Genomic DNA, 22,383 nt, shown 5'->3' on the forward strand with positions numbered 1-22,383 from the left:
TTCAGCAAAGACAACCATTTGGCCGATACCAGATCACCATCACATGAAGCAGAAACCCAGTGCATGATTCACAATGGCCTTTATCCAATGCCGAATGTCTTGCCCATTCTTTTTCTTGGCCATAGCTTCAAGCTTGTTTGATATCCCTGAAATAAACAAGGGCCCAATGGGCCCAAATCGCTCACCTGCAATGCAGTGATCTTTTCATATATATGGATCCTGCAGTTATTTGAAAGCATGCTACATGACCAATATAATGTCTCTCTGCACTTTGGCTATTCACTAAAAGTCATTTAAAGATTTAAGCATACTTGATCGACGTGACCTTGAAAGTCAAGGTCATTCATTTGAACAAAGTTGGTAGCACTTCACACCAGCATGCTACATACCTAATACAATTCCCTGGGACGCTTGGTTATTGAAAGGAAGTCGTTTAAAGATTTTAGCCTTTTTGACTCCTGTGACCTTGAATGAAGGTCAAGGTCATTCATTTGAACAAACTTGGTAGCCCTTCACCCCAGCATGCTACAGGCCGAATACAATTCCCTGGGACGCTTGGTTATTGAGAGGAAGTCGTTTAAAGATTTTAGCCTTTATGACTCCTGTGACCTTGAATGAAGGTCAGGGTCATTCATTTGAACAAACTTGGGAGCCCTTCACCCTAGCATGCTGCAGGCCAAATAATAGGTCTCTGGGACTCTTGGTTATTGAGAAGTTTAAATTTTTTAGCCTTTATGACTCCTGTGACGTTGAATGAAGGTCAAGGTCATTCATTTGAACAAACTTGGGAGCCCTTTACCCTAGCATGCTGCAGGCCAAATATTAGGTTTCTGGGACTGTTGGTTATTGAGAAGTCGTCGTTTAAAGATTTTAGCCTTTTTGAATCCTGTGACTTTGAATGAAGGTCAAGGTCATTCATTTGAACAAACTTGGGACCGCTTCACCCTAGCAAGCTGCAGGCCAAATATTAGGTCTCTGGGACTCTTGGTTATTTGGAAGAAGTTGTTAAAAGATTTTAGCCTTTTTGACTCCTGTGACCTTGAATGAAGGTCAAGGTCATTCATTTGAACAAACTAGGTAGCCCTTCACCCCAGCATGCTACAGACCCAATATTAAGTCCCTGGGTCTTTTGGCTATTTAGAAGAAGTAAGTTTAATTTTTTTAGCATATTTGACCCCTGTGACCTTGAATGAAAGTCAAGGTCATTCATTTGAACAAACTTGCCCTTCAAGCAGGTGAGCTAATAAAACGGATTAAAAAAAGAAAAGAAAAAACACTCAATATTTAATGCAACCTCATGCAAAAAAATTAAGATCAGTAAATATAGTTCTTATGTTCCAGTAAATGTATGAATATCCTATGTTTGTCAATACATACTGACATAATTATATCATTAAGTATGTATTATTTCAGACTTATTTATAATCTAAAATTTTAAAAATTGCAAATAATAGTCAATGACAGAACATATGACATTGCGTATACAGTGGACCCGCGATAATCCGGACGCCGATAGACCGGAAAACTCACAGTCCGGACGGAAATGCACGGGGACGGAAATGCACGGGAACGGATTTCCGTAACGTTATTTGTACTCACCAGTCCGGAAATTCGGATTCCGATTCCGGAAGCCCATTTTGGGAACGGAACGTACTTTTCATTAGTAAATTTCCCTCAATAATCCGGACGATTTTTTCACCACGAGGAGAAAAAAATCGGGGCAAGTCACCCGTGTCGACAGCTGTACAGACTATCGCTTGACACTGTGCGTAGTCATAGCGACCGCTGCCAGGTCATAGCCCCGGGTGTTTACCTGTGTTACAATGTGTAGCTTTTGTTTTTATAACGGTACATTGCTTTTTCTCTACGACCTAAATGTTACAGAATTTAAGCACAAACATACAGTACGTGATACGATAATTAATCAATCTCAAATAGATTCTACATGTAATAAATTTATGATCGGTAATTAACATAATTAACACTTGTATTGGGTCAACACGGATATCGGCTTTGTAACACCGTTACGTGAAACGACGACTCATTGAAAGATGAATGTTATTAATTACATACACATTTACGTATTAAGCAGTGATCACAAGAACTGGGTTGATTACACACAAATATGTCAATAGTCGTCTGATACTTAACTAAGCGTCACATTGTTAAGTTAATACGGGTTTAATAATTATCGGACATCTTGGGTACAGTAGTTCTCGCTGGTGTCGCGTACTTTTAAATAGATAGCTTGGGGTTTCTGGTACGTAAAAATCATAAAAAAACATGGACTGACGGTAAGTTGTAAAATCCGGGTATTTTATTTAAGGTATTTAACGTTTGTAATTTCTACTTGTTTGTGAACCTCCGGGACGTGACACGTGTGTTGTTTGTAGGTCACATATGCCCGCTATAAATAAAACAACTTTCACTTTACATGTTCTTTTAAAAATATAGTTTATTTTTTACTTTCTACAAAACAAAACAAGAATCATATCAGAAACATAAGTATATTTATTGTTAAAAAGTCTGACAATTAGACGTACGTATTTATGAAACGTCCGGATTGTATATAATCAAGGGAGATAACTCTTACACGACAATTTTTTTGACCTGGTACACGAAATTCGGCAGTCCGGAAAACTCGTAATCTCCTTCATATCATACTTACCTGCTAGGTGAACTTTCTACATATGGCTTATATCACTCTTTCTATAATTACCCGCCGAAAAAATAAAAATTAATGCTCCCCGGATCCAGCCAATGACTGGTCCCTTCGCGCATGCGCCCCGATCTTTTTCTCGGCGGCCATTGCACATGGTTGCCGTTTTCATCACTCGCTTCGTTTTGTAGAATATTTTAGTCAACAGGTGAGTTTTTATCTCGATTTGTTGCGATACAGTTTGTTATAAGGTGTTTGTTGACACGTTTGTTTATTTTTTAACGGGTGTCATTTGCTTTATTTGATTATTTTACTTGTTTTTGCCGACCGTGGGGTTACCACGTGGCTTACCGGCAGCAGTACTCGACCGGCATGTCGAGATCTAACAAGAAGTCCGACCCTGGTAAAGGGTCGTTGGGGATTTCTGATAGAGAGGACCCTGGTAAAGGGCCCAGAAATGTCTCTCATAGCGAGGGACGGGAGCGAGCCACTCCCGAAATAGAGAAACCGACCGAGGGTACCTCGGCAAGTAAATCGCCCACGAAAGGGTCTAGATCGACATCTCCGTCTAGATCTCGCGCCGCTAAGGGCATTTCAAAGTCTGAAGTAATGAATATCATTCAGACAGAACTTAGTTCTTTAAAGAACGATATAGGTAGCATGGTGAGGGAAGCTATCGGGGCTTGTAACCCCATTCCTTCCACTAACAGTGGCACTCATCGGGTCGAAGATACTCTTGACTTAGAGGATTTTGACGACTCAGTCTCATTTAGTGGTTCACCGACTCTTAAACGAGCCTGGATACAAGAACACCAATCTTCTACAGATACTTCTACCCAGTTTTCTAGAACTATTCCCCATTCTACGGGGCATATGGCAGAGTTTGACTCGCAGTCTAGTGTGGGTTCAGACAGAGAGGACATCTCTGACAAAGAGGTGGTACCACAGTCGTGGAATAAAATGATTGCTGAGGTGCAGAACATGCTACACATCCAAGATACGGAAGAAAAGAAAGACGTTAGAACTTCTATGCTGGCCGAGACCTTTTCGGGTCTTCCTAATGCACCCAAGGACTCGGGTCCTGCCCTGCCAGCAGAAGGCCTTCTGCTTAATGCATGGGCAGAGATGGAGAAGTCATTTCCAAAGTTTGCTTCTTTCAAAGCAAGACATAGATCTCAGTACAGATGGCCTGAGCCAGATTTTGAACAATTTGGCAAGGTACCAGAGGTTGATGCGGCAGTGTCAACCTATATTAATTCTGTGAAACATTCACAGAGAGGTAAGTCGGTTAAAAGTGATTTGCACCCTAAAGATGTCCAGAAGGATAATACTTATGTGTCCATTGATCAATCTCTCAGAAACCAGCAGAGAGCAGTTTCCCATGCTTCTTACATGCTGACAGCACTGTCAAAGGCACTTAAGGGAGAGTCGGGAGGAGTCTCCGACGAGACTATAAGTCAGTTGTTGGGTAGTTTAGCAGCTACGCTCTCTGATATTGGTGACCTGTCAATCAGAGCCTCATCTAGATGCGTCTTAGCTAGACGGAATCTTTACCTCGATGCTATGCATATTTTTGACAAAAATGCACGCAATGAACTTATTAAAGTTCCCCCAGCAGGTAAGCTGTTGTTCAATGACAAGGTCCAGCAGATTACTCATCAGTCATCTGAATTAATCAGGGATGTTCGAGAGACTGCACGTACTTTGAGTGATACTCAGAGGTCAGTACCTGGTAAGAGGACCGCATCCGCAGCCAACATGCACGAGGACTCCCGCATTAGTTCTGATAAGAAGTTCAGACGCCTTGAAAACACTGGTAGAGGCAGAGGTTTTGTTTCACCAGCTACTCAGTATGGGTACAGCCAGAAGACTGGCTATAACAGAGGCAGGGGAGGCAACTCTAATTTTCCTGCCAGTAGAGATACTCAGAAAGGGAGAGGGAGAGGTCAGTCCCATAATCCCTAGGATTTACACCCTCAGTCCTCCTACTCAAGTAGTTCCTTTTCAGGACATCCCTGTAGGAGGGAGATTGCTCCATTTTGTGAGAGCATGGGGGGAGATAACCACAGACAAGTTCGTTTTGGGAGTAGTTTCAAAAGGATACAAGATAGAATTCAGTCGCACACCGCCCTTGTCAGAGACTATAAGGTTCACCAGTGTTCCATTAAACAAGCTAAAAGCTCAAACTCTCATAACAGAAGTAGAGTCTCTATTAGCGAAGAAGGCTATAATAAAGCTGGATTCCAACCCAGAACCAGGGTTCTACAACACGTTATTTGTTGTCCCAAAGAAGAGTGGGGGTTTCAGACCCATTCTAAATTTAAAACCATTAAACCAGTTTATAAGGTACCAACATTTGAAGATGGAAAATTTGAGGTCAATCATTCTAGCCTTAAACAAGGGCGATTGGGCAGCGTCTATAGATCTTACAGACGCCTATCTGCATATCCCTATTCACAAGGAAAGTCAGAAATACCCAAGATTTGCCTTCCAAGGAAGAATCTACCAGTTTGTAGCTCTTCCATTTGGAATAGCATCCGGACCAAGGGTATTTGTAAAGGTAATTTCTGTAGTCCTAGCTCATTTAAAAAGTCTAAGGCTACATCCTCATGCATACCTAGACGATTGGCTTCTTCGAGAACACCTCAAAAAGAAGCTATCATTAGCAATCCAGAATACACTACCACTTCTAACTCGTTTGGGTTTTCTTCCAAACTGGCTGAAATCTCAGCTGGTCCCCTCACAGGAATTCCTGTATATCGGGGCTCATTTTCGTCTAGACTTAGGTCTAGTGTTCCCACCAAGGGAGAGAATCGACACTCTGCGAGAACTGTTCATGGATGTGGAGCAGAAAAGCACTGTACAGGTCCGTCAGATCCTTCAGATTCTGGGACTGATGAACTCGTGCATAGAGGTGGTTCCTTGGGCAAGATTACATATGAGGCCCATCCAACTGTTTCTCCTCTATCATTGGAGACCATGTACAAGAGACATTCTCATGTCCGTCCCAGTCAACAATTTGTTGACAGACTCCTTCCTTTGGTGGAGGAACGAGGCATCTGTGTTCAGAGGCAGAACTCTGACAGACAGACCGGTAGATTTAGTACTAACTACCGACGCGTCAGGAGAGGGCTGGGGGGCCCATATAGAAAATCAGAGAATCTCGGGGCGCTGGTGTTCTCAGGAGAGGTCACGAGACATCAATTGGAAGGAGCTAAAGGCAGTTCATTTAGCCACTTCTCAGATACGACGTCTGATTCAGGGAAAGAAAATCCTGGTACAGTCAGACAATTCAACGGTGGTGACCTACATAAACAAGCAGGGCGGAACACGCTCGCCTTCTCTGTGTATGTTGACATGGAGGATTTTTCAGTTCTGCATAGCAGAGAGGATAGAACTGCAGGCAATTCATATTCCCGGCAGGTTGAACCTGACAGCAGATGCTTTGTCCAGAAAGTCACAAATAATTCCGACAGAGTGGACATTACAGAAACAGGTTCTGAACCAGATATTTCATATTTGGGGAGAGCCACAAATAGATCTGTTTGCATCAAAGCTAAACCATCAGTTACCAGTGTCTCCAGTCCCAGACAGCCAAGCCTTAGCTGTCGATGCTTTAGCTCAGAATTGGAGAGGAATGTATGCTTATGCATATCCCCCAATATCTCTGATTACGCGAGTAATCAGAAAGGTTCAACAGGAACAGGTGACACTAATCTTGATAGCACCATTCTGGGAGAGACAATCATGGTTTCCAGACCTCGTAGATCTCCTGACAAAACATCCAATCAGATTACCTCAGAGGGAAGACATTATCAGACAACCTCACAACAAGAGGCTGCACCCGTCCCCGAACATGTTGAGGTTGACTGCATGGAAGTTGTCAGGAGACAGTATAGCAACGAGGGTTTTTCAGAAGCAGTTGCAAACAGAGCAGTTGGGGCTAGAAGAGCTAGCACCTATCAGACATACAATGCAAAAGTGAAGTTGTATTCCAAGTGGGCATCAGAGAAAGGATTAGATCCCTTTTCTACCACAGTTGCACAGGTTGCTGATTTTATGGAGTATCTATTTTCGGTAAAGAATCTCCAGGTTCGCACAATACAGGGCTACCGATCAGCTATTTCATTAATCCATCCCGGCTGGGATGGGATTAAGGTAGGAAATCATCCTAGATTGGAAAGATTGTTAAAGGCCTATTTTAACAGTAGACCGTCTAGAAGGAGATTGGCTCCATCATGGAGTCTTACTCTAGTTTTAAATAGGTTGATGAAGGCTCCTTTTGAGCCTATTGCACAGATTCCATTGAAGTTTTTAACTTGGAAAACCGTATTTTTAGTTGCTGTTGCTTCAGGAAGAAGAAGTTGTTTACAGGCCCTATGTTGCAAGGAGGGTCACATCAGATGGGATCAAACAGGTGTATCTTTGATTCCTTACCCAGGTTTTTTAGCAAAGAATGATTCTTTGTCTTATGTTGCAAAACGCATCTTTCTTCCAAAGATGTCAGGTTTTTCTTCAGTCAATGAAGATAGGTTAATCTGTCCTTGTAGAGCTTTAAGTTATTATATGTCTAGAACCAAGCAGTTCAGAAAGAATATTGAACAGTTATTTGTTACTTACAAGGATAACTTGTGTCGGGCAGCATCAAGGGATACTATCTCCAGATGGATAGTACAAACAATTGAAAGGTGTTACAAGGACTCCACCGACATGGAGTTCAAAATGGCCAAGGCTCATGATACTAGAAGTCTTTCAACTTCCATGGCCCTATTCAAGGGGGTTTCGATGGAGGAGATCATGGAGGCAGCTTCCTGGAAGTCGGAAACAACCTTCATCCACCACTACCTGAAGAACATGAGTCAAGAAACCGGCAGGTTTGCTCGCACGGTTTTGTCTACGCAAAAGGAATGACAAGCCTTTTTGAGAAAGTTGGGTAAGTAAAAATTTTTATTGCCCACCACCTATTCAAGCTTTGGATTCTTGAGTAGCCATATGTAGAAAGTTCACCTAGCAGGTAAGTATGATATGAAGGAGATTATACCCTTTCTCTTGTGAGAGGGTTATCTCCGAGTATCATACTTACCTGCTAGGTATACCCGCCCTCCTCCCCACAGTACATATTGTACAGGGTGTTTATAGATACCTTCGAAAAAGATTGGTGCGCATGCGCGAAGGGACCAGTCATTGGCTGGATCGGGGGAGCATTAATTTTTATTTTGTCGGCGGGTAATTATAGAAAGAGTGATATAAACCATATGTAGAAAGTTCACCTAGCAGGTAAGTATGATACTCGGAGATAACCCTCTCACAAGAGAAAGGGTATAATCCGGACGGTTTGGACTGGGAACGAAGGTGTTCGGATTATCGAGGGTCCACTGTATATGCCCCATTTATACATGTACATCAAGTACAATCTTTGTCTTTAGCAAAGACATACCTTTCGCTACATGCCAAACATCAAAGTAGTGCTTTGTGTTGCTGTGTTCTTCCCTCATGTATTTTTAGGTCATCTGACCCGAAGGCATCGTGCTTCATCCGTCGTCGTGCGCCGTCCGCCGTGCGCAGTCCGTAAACTTTTCACATTTCAATCTTCTCAAGTTCCACCAGTGGGATTAAGCTGAAACTTGCCAGAAATGATCCTGAGATGGTCCTTACCAAGTGTTGTTATTTTTCGGGTCGGTCTAAAATCCAAGATGGCCGCCATAGCCGCCATTTTGAAAACACATTTTAATGTTCTTCTCACGTTCTACCAGTGCTTTTGAGCTGAAACTTGCCAGAAATGATCCTGATATGATCCCGACCAAGTGTTATTTTTTGGGTCGGTCTGAAATCCAAGATGGCCGCCATAGCGGCCTTCTTGAAAAACACATTTTAAACTTCTTCTCAAGTTCCATCAGTGCTGTTGGGTTGAAACTTGCCTGAAATGATCCTGATATGTTCCCAACCAAGTGTTGTTATTTTTCGGGCCGATCCGAAATCAAAGATGGCCGCCATCTTGAAAAACACATTTTAAACTTCTTCTCAAGTTCCACCAGTGCTGTTGGGCTGAAACTTGCCAGAAATGATCCTGATATGTTCCCAACCAAGTGTTGTTATTTTTTGGGCCGATTTGAAATCCAAGATGGCCGCCATCTTGAAAAACACATTTTAAACTTCTTCTCAAGTTCCACCAGTGCTGTTGGGCTGAAACTTGCCAGAAATGATCCTGATATGTTCCCAACCAAGTGTTGTTATTTTTCGGGCCGATCCGAAATCAAAGATGGCCGCCATCTTGAAAAACACATTTTAAACTTCTTCTCAAGTTCCACCAGTGCTGTTGGGCTGAAACTTGCCAGAAATGATCCTGATATGTTCCCAACCAAGTGTTGTTATTTTTCGGGCCGATTTCAAATCCAAGATGGCCACCATAGCGCCATCTTGAAAAACACATTTTAAACTTCTTTTCAAGTTCCACCAGTACTGTTGGGCTGAAACTTGCGAGAAATGATCCTGATATGATCCCCACCAAGTGTTGTTATTTTTCGGGTCGGTCGGAAATCCCAGATGGCCACCATAGCCGCCATCTTGAAAAACACATTTTAAACTTCTTTTCAAGTTCCACCAGTGCTGTTGGGTTGAAACTTGCCTGAAATGATCCTGATATGTTCCCAACCAAGGGTTGTTATTTTTCGGGCCGATTTGAAATCCAAGATGGCCACCATAGCCGCCATCTTGAAAAACACATTTTAAACGTCTTCTCAAATTCCACCAGTGCTGTTGGGTTAGACTTGCCTGAAATGATCCGGATATGATCCCAACCAAGTGTTGTTATTTTTCGGGCCGATTTGAAATCCAAGATGGCCACCATAGCCGCCATCTTGAAAAACACATTTTAAACGTCTTTTCAAGTTCCACCAGTGCTGTTGGGCTGAAACTTGCCAGAAATGATCCTGATATGTTCCCAACCAAGTGTTGTTATTTTTCGGCCTCGTAAAAACTCTGACATGGCAGCAATGGCGGCAATTTTGTAACATGATTGCGCAATCATGGTTTTCCTGAACAACACCTATTTCAAACTTCTCAAATTCCACCGGTGGGATTCAGCTCTAACTTACCAGAAATGATCCTGAGATGGTCCAGACCAAATGTTGTTATTTATTGGGTCGGTCAGAAATCCAAGATGGCCACCATGGCAGCCAGCTTGAATATCACATTTTAAAGTTCTCCAGTTCCAATGTTTATTTTGTTTAACATCCTATTAACAGCTAAGGTCATTTAAGGACGGCCTCCCGTGCGTGCGACATGCATGCGTGTGATGAGTGCGTATGTGTGTTTTGGGAGGCTGCAGTATGTTCGTGTAAAGTCTCCTTGTGATAGGCCGGAACCTTTGCCGATTTATAGTGATATCTCACTGAAGCATACTGCCGAAGACACCCAGCAGCAAACCCCACCCGGTCACATTATACTGACAACGGGCGAACCAGTCGTCCCACTCCAAATATGCTGAGCGCTAAGCAAGAGTAGCAACTACCATTTTTAAAGACCAGTCGTCCCACTCTGGTATGTCTCGGCTAGTGGACAGAACCCAAAGCCTTCCTCACAGGGGCGAACGCTCAACTAAAGGCCAAAAGTGAGGCATTGTCAAGGGAGACATTAGGAAGAAGAAAGTTGTTCAGAAAGAAGAGAAAAGATAAGATCCCAAATTTAGTCGCCTCTTACGAACATGCAATGGGGGCAGCAGGTACAATTCTTACGCCCTACCTGCAGGGTATGATCGTAAGAGGCGACTAAACTTGGGATCTTATCTTTTCTCTTCTTTCTTAACAACTTTCTTCTTAATAAACCAAACCAAACCAAACTGGCTACACACAAAAGCATATTGTGTTTGGACATGATATAATTTAGATTAAAAATCATCTTAACATTATGATACTGCCGACCCTGAGCTGTCAGAAGTTATAGTCATCTGTGGCCCTTAGCAACCTAATATTCCAGAGGCATCAGAAAATTTTGACTCGGCGATATCAGCTATGTTTAAAGGTATAGTTTGAGACATTTCAAGAATATCTTGCAGTTGAATATAGCATTCAGCAATTCAAACAAATATGTCAATTCATGGATACTATGACAGATAGAAAATGCTTATTTTTTAGAAATAAATATACATGTGTATAGATAACAAGATAAGGCTAAGAACAGTAAATAGGTATAGTGGCCATGCTGGGTTTAGTACCCCTGGCTGAAGCAAGGTCTGTCCCCCATGGTGACCACATACTAACTGACTTAATATAATTGTAGGGTGTGTCTGTTTTATATTTATATGGGGGTCTTTGACTATATTAGATGATACTATCTGTGTGTCAGCTATATTATGACCATGTTTGATACTAATAATTGAACAAGAATAAACTTGAGGAATGGCAACATTGACTAACCGGTAAATTGTTTTAATATATGCCCTGATGGTGACATCATTATGGCGCACCATGACATATTTATAGCTGACAATGCCTGTCGGTCATAGATACCATATTGAATTCACATGAAATTTGGAAAGTATTTAATATATAAAATTAATCTATTGGTTATTGTCAAACTGAAAATATTCCTGTCATTTTTAGTGCAGACAATATTATGTTTCTTCATTGATCTATGATAACTAAGTAATTTTCTGTTATTCCAAAATCCGACAATACGCCAATAAAGACACCGGCAGCTACATGTACAGGGCCAAACTCCAAAACTAAAAGAACAAGGAGGACAGATTCCCTTGAGGAATTGGAAGAGGCAGAAAAGAGGGCCCTCAGCGAGCCCAGACTATATGAGATGAGGAGGGTCTGGGAGAGGAGGAAGTTGATGGCTGAAATTGAGGCCATCAAAAGTAAGGCAGCGGCAGAGGTTGCCTATTGGAAAAAGAGAGCGGCTTCATTGACAGACAATGAAAAATAAATTTTCTCTTTCCAATAGGCGAGATTGCCACAATAACAGCCATCAAATCCTCATCTTCCACTCCACATGGCCAAGCTCAAATTATTATGCCATACAGTGGTGTCCGTCATCCATCTGTCAACATTAGACTTATTCTTCATAACCACTGATCGGGATTTGGGATGGGACTGGGGGCCTGAGTGGTGGGGCCAAAAGTGGTAAATTTGGCTATATTGATATGAACGACTTATTCTCTGAAACCGAGCAATGGATATGTTTATTTAAAATATACAGATTAATATTAGATATTGAACTGGGAAAGTGGTTATTGGGTATATAATTCAATAAAAAAAAAGTTTTTGTCATATATGGTGAAATATCTAGGTGAGCGATTCAAGCTCTGGGCCACTTGTGTTTCTCCTACAGTTTATAACAAACTTCTTTCAAACTTTGTATGCTTTGTAAACATGACATGTTTTTTCCTGAACAGTAGTTTTATTCATCAATATTTCATATAGTCTAAAATAGAGTTTTGGCCCTTTTTGTGTTATGTTTGGCTGCCCTGCAGGTAGGGCGTAAGAATTGTACCTGCTGCCCCCATTGCATGATCGTAAGAGGCGACTAAATTTGGGATCTTATCTTTTCTTTCTTAATAACTTTCTTCTTCCTAATGTCTCCCTTGACAATGCCTCACTTTTGGCCTTTAGTTGAGTGTTCGCCGCTGTGAGGAAGGATTTGGGTTCTGTCCCCTAGCCGAGACATACCAGAGTCTTTAAAAAAGGTAGTTGCTATTCCTGCTTAGCGCTCAGCATATAAGGAGTGGGACGACTGGTTCACCCGTTGTCAGTGTAATGTGACCGGGTGGGGTGTAGTGCTGGGTGTCTTCGGCAGTATGCTCCAGTGAGGTAGCACTATAAATCGGCAAACGTTCCGGCCTATCACAAGGAGACTTAACACGAACATACCACAGCCTCCCAAAACACACATACACACTCACAACACGCATGCATGTCGCACGCACGGGAGGCCGTCCTTAAATGGCCTTAGCTGTTATTTGGACGTTAAACTAAATAAACCAAACCAAACCAAATGTTATGTTTGGAAATAGAAAAAAGGAACAACTTTTTTGTTTTTGCTTTAAATCTTCTCAAATATTTTATTGTGATAGGTAAAAGGTTTGCTAAATATTAATGCAACAATAGAAGAATAGTTCGTGTAAATCCATTATTTCCATTATCTTAGGTATAAGCAATATTCATTCTTTTATGTATAAAGATACCTGGTCTCAATTAATTTGTTAAATTATGAGATTGATCATAAATGAAATTGGCAACAGATAATCATCTAGAATATTGATATTACAATGTTGTTTTCATATTTTGGCTCTGCTGCACATCATCTGATCGACTGACACCTGTTATGGAAAGTATGTCCGTCTGATAAATTCCCTCCTTCTACCCTCCCCTTCCCTCATGATTTGAAAATTGAATTCCCATTCATCCCCAATTCCATCTAAATCAAAATGAACATTGTCCCCTTGGTCGATGCCAATATTGTGCAACACAGCACAAGCAACAACAATCTGCTGCCCTGCGAGGAGCAACCCGCAGGCATGATCCTAAACAGGCAAATCTTCTTTTCAGTACTGCATAAGTTTGCTCTATCAGAACGCGAGTTTTACAGAGGGCGTTGTTAAAGCGCAACCAAATATGGGGATATAACATGATTTGTGCATTGGTATGCTGAATCTCCTAAAACAATGCCGTCGTATCGTCCTGAAACATACACATTTTTCGAAATTATATTTATTCATTAATGTAAATTGTTAGGAAATTGGACTTAAAAAGTAATACAGCTTAGAACTTAATTATTTTTTAGTTTGATTTTTCTTTATTGAATTTGATTTATCAATTTTTATTTATTTCCAAGCCTTGCACAATTTGTCGCAGAAAGGCCACTTAAGCATTTTATTTAAGGAGAAAGTGGAATATATTTTTTGATGATATAGAGGTAAAACACACAAAAAACTAGATTGTACTATAAACAAACATGAAAGCTTTTTATTACGAGAGTATACTCCTGATTTTTGTTTTGTTTTTACATCTCCATAGCATAAATGCTACAATGTATACTAAACTGCATCTTAATGATTCAAGTCAAACCTTGCCAAAATTAACTTTCTTGATTGACTCTTGTCTCATAAAATGATTATACTGCTGCAACAGCCAGTCAAAAGTAACGTTATAATGGGCGACACCATTATTTCGTTATGGGATGAACAACATTTTTAAGCCCGGGGAAATGCTTGCCAAAATTGAAGTATTAGATGACGATTTCATTTCAATATTTGCAAAAACAAAAGGAATACATGTACCTACAATCTTTCCGAACAATAATTCAAACCCGAATTTGATTAAACAAGGGAAAATATTAACAAAATATAGATACATATGGAGGCTCTTGACAAAAATATTATGATAATAGAACCAGGTGTTCTAGTAGAGTAAGCATTCTCTGCTTCATTGAGGACACCCGCCATACAAATCTAGGTCAAATCCGGTTAAATATATATATCTCACCATTTTCAAGATCCATTCCTAAATGACTATTTTTGAATATGCGTTGATCATGGGCTGATCCTGGCCAGTCTGCATAGCAATTTGTAATTCTGAGTCGATGATCACACATCATCTAAAAAAAATTGAATTCATTAAAACTATCTGCCAATCGATGTACACAAAACACTCAGCTACAACTAAGTACAAATGAAAGACACAATGATTGATTTGTGTTTTGATGTTTGGTTATAATTGGTATATAATGTACATGTTTTTGCTTCTCAAGACTTTCAATTTATATGTTACTCTCTAATTCTGAATTGATTGTCAGAGAGCAACAAGATAATATAGAGCGTGTGCTAGATTTGATGAAAATATTGATTTAAGTACTCACTTGGACATTAAGACTGTGGAAACCTTTTTTTCGATTTACGAAGTCGTTTTCATTTTCCTTTGGGCAATGACTCTGATGATCGTCCCATCCACAGCTCCAAGTACATTGGGAATTTCTTTTGAAGATGCAATTAAATCATTTTTTTAAATTTTCCAATACAATACTTCCTGCACATGAAAATTCATTAAACACAGAAACATATTATCTTTTGTAAAAATTCCTTAAAGTCATGTATATACAATGATATTTTGATAGACTTAACCAATATATGGACTTTAAATTATATAATGGTTCAGTTTTTGCATATCAATGGCTTAAAATTATCATGCTCAAATTAGTAGCATTTAGGTATTAATACCTTTGAAAGACATACAGTATATGCATGTAACAATTTTAAATGGTGGCACAGAAATCATTATGTTTAACGTCTATTCTGGGTTTTCTAGTTGTGTTGAAACTTTTAATAGTATTGGATACATGTGCCAAATATGAACATTTTATATTGTTCATCCGTCTGTCTTTTTGTCATAACTTTAGTTTCCATTCAATATCTTGAGTTTCCTAGAATCAATTTCGCTCAGACCTCACACAGCTAGGAATTCCTTATTAAAAGTACTTGCTTGTTATTGCCTTGCAATGTCAAAGGTCAAGGTCCCTATTTCAAAAAATGTACTGCAAATGGTTTGGTTTGGTTTACCTTGTTTAACGTCCTACTAACAGCTAAGGTCATTTAAGGACGGCCTCCCGTGCGTGCGACATGCATGTGTGTGGTGAGTGCGTATGTGTGTTTTGGAAGGCTGCGGTATGTTCGTGTAAAGTCTCCTTGTGATAGGCCGGAACTTTTGCCGATTTAAAGTGCTACCTCACTGATAAAAGATAATATCCCAAATTTAGTCGCCTCTTACGATCATACAATGGGGGCAGCAGGTACAATTCTTACGCCCTATCTGCAGGGCAATTAAGTTGAGGACGTTTCATGAAACGCAATTTATTTAAGTTAAGGAATTTTCCTTAGATTTAAGGAAAATGTTGATTTAAGGAGCTCCTTAAAGTTAAGGAACGTTGATGAAACCGGGCCCTGGTAACAATCATCGTCCCTCTAGTGAACTGTAACAGAGGGGTGCATTTACCCAGACAGTAACGACAAACAGAGAGGAGTTCTCCAAGAGCTGTCTCGCTGACCAGGAACTGCTTCTCCTCCAGAGGTGACACGTCATTCTCGAAGCAGTAATTCATGCTATTAACCTCTCCCTCATCATCTGTTCCTTCCCAATCATCTAATGCTGGATAATACTCATCATCATCAGCATCATCATCATTCCCCATGAACATCTTCTTCCTCCCTATCAAACTTATCAGATGGAGTTTCATGGTTGATGGCAGAAGCTACTCGTAGCTTTGTAACTTTTGGATCTGTTTGAGTTCCAAATGACCGATACATAGGTGATGTTGCTGTATCAGTCTGGTGCGCACGACTCCTTTGTGGGGGTAGAAGCTTTACCTGAACCTTTTTGTTGCACATGGATTTGTTTGTTTGTTTGAGTTAAACGGCCCATCGACAACTATGGTCATTTAGGGCCAGTCGGTTTAGCTCTTTCTAAGATGGAGCGGTCACTTCATAAAATAAAGGTGGACAGATAGAACAGAGATTTGTTTATTTAAAAAGATGATCAACAAGCAAAATGCATTTAAAAGGTATCGAGGAATAAAACTAAGATTCAGTAAAATTCATGTTAAAAGTGAAAATTCAAACTATGATGAATGGTTTGGAACGATAAGAACGGATGAGGTATTGTTGAATGATCGTGATAAATTTTGAGTTAAATTTTGTAAAATAAATCTATCTCTTTCAAATATTCAAAGATACGATCTACGCTTACAATATCAAAGAGTGTTTTCATGTCGGGAACATCGAAATGTTTATCCCGGACATGTTTAAAGTCTGCGCAATTAATTAAAAAATGCTCCACTGTGAAAGGGGAGTCGCATACGTGGCATATAGGCGGATCTCCCCTTTTCAGTAGATGCACTTGTGTGATGTAGGTATGTCCAGTCCGGAGGCGAGAGAGGAAAACTTCCTCTCTGCGATCTCTCCGACTGGGCAGACTTGGCTTAAGTTTTGGTTGCAGTTTAAAAAGTTTATTTGTTGTCTCTGTGCACCATCCTTGTTGCCATTGGTGTCGAATGGCTGACTGAATGATTGGCTTTTTATCTGAATACGGCAGCTTGATGTTTGTTTATCGAAAGTTCGAGATACCCGGGAGGAAAGGTTTTGTATTAAGGTGTTCTTGGGTTCACGTGATCATAAACTTTGAAGGACTGATATTGAATCAGAACAGATGACGGCCTGTTCAATGCGGTGTTCATCGAAATGGTCAAGGGCCAAACCGATGGCACATGCCTCCGCAGAGAATATCGAGGCGCCATCTGGGAGTCGAATGGAAGAACAGTGGTGAGTAGTGCAGCAGGCTGCTGCAACCTTCTCACCATCTTTTGAGCCATCAGTGTAGATCTGTGCATGAGTAGGGAAACCCGCAATGCACTCCCGAAAGCAGGATTTGTGTTCTTCGGGTAATGCACTGGCCTTTGTCCGCTCATGTAGCGTGAAATTAATGTCGGGTGTTTTAACAAGCCATGGTGATATGTCCGGTACTGAATACTGGCTATGTTGTCTAAAGTTGTTTAATTCTTCTAGAAAAGGACCTGGGGTGGTAAGGGGCATTTTTGGCATCCCCTCAAAAACCGTTCATTTTTGGTCAAGATAAAATATAAGATACATTTCTTGTTCATGTAAATTCATAAAGCGATACCTTGACAGACTTTTGAGATACACCTCTTTGCATTAAGCATGTTTTAACGTCATGTTTTGAGAATGATGTCAACGTCGCGGTATGAATGTTGACGTCATATTGCTTTTTTTATGTCTCTTTTTAATTATGATGTCGCATACTTCCATGTTTGTTACAAATAAACCAAATGTGTTAGTAGTGTGTATTGAAGTATGAAAACAAGAAGAAATTCTAATTTAAACATTTTAATAATAACAAAGAACATTTTTGTGGAATGCAAATATTACCCCTTTATTAGACATAACAGTGCTATAGTACTAGACTACTGTTGTAGTTTCAGGGTCTGAGCTTATCCTTGACATTTTCCAATATTCAAGTAGAATAATTTTAATAACATTTAACCTAAGTCATTAATATGCATTTTGAAGATAAAAACAACTTTATCAAAGAGTTAAATCCAAATGTCCAGTTGCATAATTATACTGAGAATATGTATTTATACATGCAATTTTAATCTTGTTAAAAGCATGGGCAAATGAAATGGACAACATTAGGCAGGTTCCATTGAATCAAACTCAGTAGAAATTGAAATATATATATACAAAGGAATACAATTTATGTAAATGAAAAGACTTTCCTTAAACATTGTGGTGACAACTTCAAAACTGGTACTCTTGGTGCTCTAGTTTTAAAGAATCCATAGTAAGGACAATGCTTGGTCTACAGATAGATACAATGTAGACAAATAACATGATTACTATCAAGAAGTTCATACAAAGGATCAATGCTCTTCAGCATGTTTACACAAATAAATGATACTTTATAGCCAAAGTTGATATTTATGGATGAGAAAAGCATCACATTCATGTTCAGTGAAAATAAATGTATATGTGGCTTCTGACAGGCCTAGGTGTAAACACAGATCTACAGATATATACACAAACAAGAGTCTACTAGTCTGTATCTTAAACTTATTTGCTTTGCAATGAAAAGTTTTTAAAACTATGGAATATATTCAGTTGGTGTAAAATCAAGAATATGCTCTTACATGTAAGACCCCATTGGATCCAGCAAGCTTTTTGAGTATACAGGTTCTAATTATCAGTGTTTATCAGATATAACATCAACCATCAATAAGGTATGACTCCAATAGATAATTTGTAAAATTGCAGAGAGTTTAAAAAAAAATATCAGCCTGACAAAGACTTTTCAGTGTATCAGAAATGCCAAATATAGCATTCATTTAAAACAAACATACTACTTCTGATATTCATTGTTATGCCTGGATGTGATATGCACACTTGTTAATCTGTAACTACTCGCTCCCTCACAACTGAAGAGCCTTTTAACATTGGTTATTATTGAAACATATAGCGACTCATATTCACATTTTCTCAACACAAAACATATAAGCCTGGTGCATTTGTATAAATGTATATATATCAGTAAATGTACAATTTCAAACGTGTATTAGTGTACATAATACAAAGCCTACCCATTACATCAGTAAAACTGTCCTCTGCTTCGTATGAACAATGATAACTAATGACAGTAAAACCTTGTTATTCTTAAGTCATCAGGACCACGACAAAACTTTAAATTATCCAAGTAAAATTAGGTTCGGACCTACAAATTAAAACAGGGTCTTTGAGACAAGTTCTAAAAGAGGTTCAACTGTACGGTTTACTTTATAATTCACTCTTCCACATCACTATCTGCATCAACCTGAACTGGTTCTGGGATATCCTTCGCATCTTTCAAGTATACTGTCCAGTCCTTCCCACAGCCAAATTTCATTTCTAGCATATCCAAGATACCAAATAACTGAGGTTATATGGGCACATGTACCAACTACTCTGGCTCCACACTTACACTGACAGTACCAACTTTTCACTCTACACTCGTCATACCCTATCCACATCTTGTACATTTTTGACGATGTATGGCGACTTTGGATTTTCCCCATTAGTAGGCCTTCCTCCATGTTATGCACATACAATTCGTAGTCACCGTCATCATTCATGTGCTCTTCGGCGTAGGACTTAGCAAGTTTGAGCTGATAAACACCTAAGGTTATGTTCCTTAAATCTGTCTCATCAAGTCTTGGGAAAGCCAATGCACATCCAACATCCTCTAACTTTTGCCAGCATGCATTAAGCTTGTCTAGCCTTTCACTTATAACTCTTTCCATCAGTTCATTATTTTGCTTTGACAAGTGCAACATCTTACATCCTAACAGAACATCATCCTCTTGATCAGTTGACACCATCGGAGCCAAATATTTATTGCACAAACAGGATACAATCTGTACATAGTCTCTGATGTAGGGTATCTGTGAATTTGGAACAATGTTATTTAGAAATCTCGTTAAGTCTTCAAGCGTCCATTGACAGACTCTACTACCCATCTCAGCTTTGTCACCAGCCTAGATGTGTTACTTTCCTCTACTGTGTGTTGCTTCTGATTCTTTTTTAAGAAAGAGGGCATTTCTGATTTGATTTCCATAGCCTCCAAGAAATCAATAGAATCCCGAAAGCCTCTGTCAACGATGAAAATGTCATCTTCCTGTAACCATGATCTTATGGCCTCCTCATCTGTTTTTAATGCATGTTTCAAAATTTCAGCATCATTGTTTTTGGAGTCACTCAAGTATGGACCAAGCACACTGACAATATAACCAGTAGTTGAAACGAAGATCATTGGTTTAACCAAAGGCCTGTGTTTGTGCATGTTGTAGGACCGACGCTGAAACTGAAACTTGGAGCTCTTCTGAATGTAGATGTATGTGCCATCTATGACAAGTATTGCTGGTAGAAGGGGTCCTCCAAATAATGTTTGTGCTAAATGTCTTGTATGATTTGAAATAATTTCCTCCCTTGTAACATGATTGAAGCCAATGTTTTTTGGAACAAAGTCTGTCATTAATGCCTTTCTTCCTGATGTAATTGCTCTTTTTATAGCATCTGGACCAACATTAAACAGAGTGGACAACATTTTGTTTGACATTCCAGATCGCAGTTTGGTCAAGAAAATTCAAAGACATGTCCTAATACTTCTAACGGCTGTATGACGTATGTCTTTAACATGTTTACAGATGTCATCAAAAGAGTCTTTGCTGACTCCCATCAGGTTCAGGTAATCTGCATCTGTGAAACAATCACCATCAAAATCCATGCGTCTTTCTTTGTTTTTGAGTGCAGCATCACGCAAACTTGTAACTAAATGTAATAAATCAGTCTTGTTGAATTCTGTGACAGATTTGGTATTCTGTTGCAATAACAATAGGGCATCAGAGGTAAACTTCATGCTTCCTTCAAAATGCTTTGGACAACATCTTGCACCTTGTTTGATGATAATGTTATGATCTACAAAAGTGTTAAATCTTGTAAATGTTGACACTACAATGGACTTTCTCATCCCTTTTCGACATACACAACAAGTGCTGTTTGACGATCCTGCCACAGACGACAACTTTAGAGAAATGTTGCGAGGAGACTTTACTTTGCCTACAACATCAACCTCTTTGGGGACATCTGAAATAGAATTATTGGCAACAATATGTTGAGATGTCTTCTTATTATAAAATTTCATGCGACACTTTCCACAAGTAATGTCACCATCAACCGCTTTGATCATGAAACATTTTTCTAGGTATTTTCTAAATGCTTTGTTGGTTATGCCTCCTACAGGTCTTCTGTCCTTGGCCTTAGTCCTCTTTGAGCACACAACACAGCAATAAGGCTTTGTTGCAGATTCCATTGTACCTTAAACAAAGAAATAGGTAATTTAAGCTATCTTAAATTCAACTTTAAATAGCTAAATATAATTTCAAATAATTGCTTTAAGTTACTTATTTCAAGTTATTCAGTCCCTTTTTTTATTCAAAATCAAAAAACATCTGTAAAGCAATGACTTGAATAAAAGTTGATACTTGTAAAGATGCTTATTCAATGACATAATGTTAATCTAATTTAACAAAAAGAAAACTTGCAGAAGCTAACTTTATCTATGAAATATAGGTGTCTCAAGATACAGAAAACGTACTTAAAATATTACCTGAAAGCATTGGATGATATCAGATCAATTATATAGTGTACAAGATGTAGAGAATCACTGGTATACATTAGGCAGTGTACATGGTGTACTGTACGTATCACAGGTATAATTTATACAGTGTACATGGTGTACTGTATCACAGGTATAAGTTATACAGTGTACAATGTACATGGTGTACTGTATCACAGGTATAAGTTATACAGTTTATATGGTATACCTGTGATACAGGTATAAGTTATACAGTGTATATGGTATACTGTATCACAGGTATAAGTTATACAGTGTATACGGTGTACTGTATCACAGGTATAAGTTATAGTGTACATGGTATTATGTATCACAGGTATATTTAAGTTAAATGATATTGTAATACCTATATGCTCTGTGATCTACATGCAGCTTCTTGTACTCAGGAGAAACATCAAATCATTCCAAATGACTGCGTTTACTTCAGACTGTATATCCGTAACTGAAATGAGAAAAAAAATCAACATAAATGAAAATTACAAGTTATATAGTGTACATGGTGTATTGTATCACAGGTATAATTTATTATCACAGGTATAAGTTATACAGTGTATACGGTGTACTGTATCACAGGTATAAGTTATAGTGTACATGGTATTATGTATCACAGGTATATTTAAGTTAAATGATATTGTAATACCTACAGCTCTGTGATCTACATACAGCTTCTTGTACTCAGGAGAAACATCAAATCATTCCAAATGACTAACTTCACTGCAGACAGTGTATCCATAACTGAAATGTGGAAAAAATTCAACATACAATGTATATGAAAATTTACTCTATGGAAAGGTCATGAACATAATACTTGTTAAAAAGTATGTTAGAAGTTTGTGCCAGACAGTTGTTGAGAGGAAAAGGAGGCAAATTGATGAATAATGTGTTGAAAAATTATAGAAGGATCAGTGGTCAATCACCACAGGCGAATAGGCTTAAAATTGGTTCATACATTATTGATCGTTTTTGCCCAAATGTGTGTTTGAACTCAATTTC

At 39.1% G+C, this 22,383-nt stretch overlaps 2 protein-coding genes across 2 annotated transcripts; both read right to left on the reverse strand.

Moving 5' to 3' along the window:
• Nucleotides 1-39: 39 nt before the first annotated feature.
• Nucleotides 40-15,889, reverse strand: LOC117320869. The gene is made up of 3 exons (XM_033875352.1): nucleotides 15,591-15,889; nucleotides 8,097-8,158; nucleotides 40-146 (listed from the first exon to the last, which is right to left on the reverse strand). Exons 1-3 carry the CDS (start codon nucleotides 15,887-15,889, stop codon nucleotides 40-42), a joined length of 468 nt encoding a protein of 155 aa, XP_033731243.1.
• Nucleotides 15,890-19,682: 3,793 nt separating this feature from the next.
• LOC117320855 lies at nucleotides 19,683-21,807 on the reverse strand. Its single transcript, XM_033875338.1, has 2 exons — nucleotides 21,737-21,807; nucleotides 19,683-21,071 (listed from the first exon to the last, which is right to left on the reverse strand). Exon 2 carries the CDS (start codon nucleotides 21,064-21,066, stop codon nucleotides 20,341-20,343), a length of 726 nt encoding a protein of 241 aa, XP_033731229.1. The 5' UTR covers nucleotides 21,067-21,071; nucleotides 21,737-21,807; the 3' UTR covers nucleotides 19,683-20,340.
• Nucleotides 21,808-22,383: the final 576 nt, after the last annotated feature.

This window comes from Pecten maximus, unplaced genomic scaffold, assembly GCF_902652985.1.
Source record: "Pecten maximus unplaced genomic scaffold, xPecMax1.1, whole genome shotgun sequence".
Lineage (NCBI taxonomy): Eukaryota > Metazoa > Mollusca > Bivalvia > Pectinida > Pectinidae > Pecten > Pecten maximus.

Excerpts from the sequence above, each read along its gene's own strand:
- LOC117320869 (XM_033875352.1), bottom strand. The coding sequence starts at position 15,889 with ATGAAACTCCATCTGATAAGTTTGATAGGGAGGAAGAAGATGTTCATG. Across the intron at positions 8,159-15,590 it reads ATGATTGTTACCAGGGCCCG|ATACATGAGGGAAGAACACA; the intron begins GTTTCATCAACG and ends GATGACCTAAAA. Across the intron at positions 147-8,096 it reads TGTTTGGCATGTAGCGAAAG|GGATATCAAACAAGCTTGAA; the intron begins GTATGTCTTTGC and ends TGTTTATTTCAG.
- LOC117320855 (XM_033875338.1), bottom strand. The coding sequence starts at position 21,066 with ATGGAATCTGCAACAAAGCCTTATTGCTGTGTTGTGTGCTCAAAGAGG.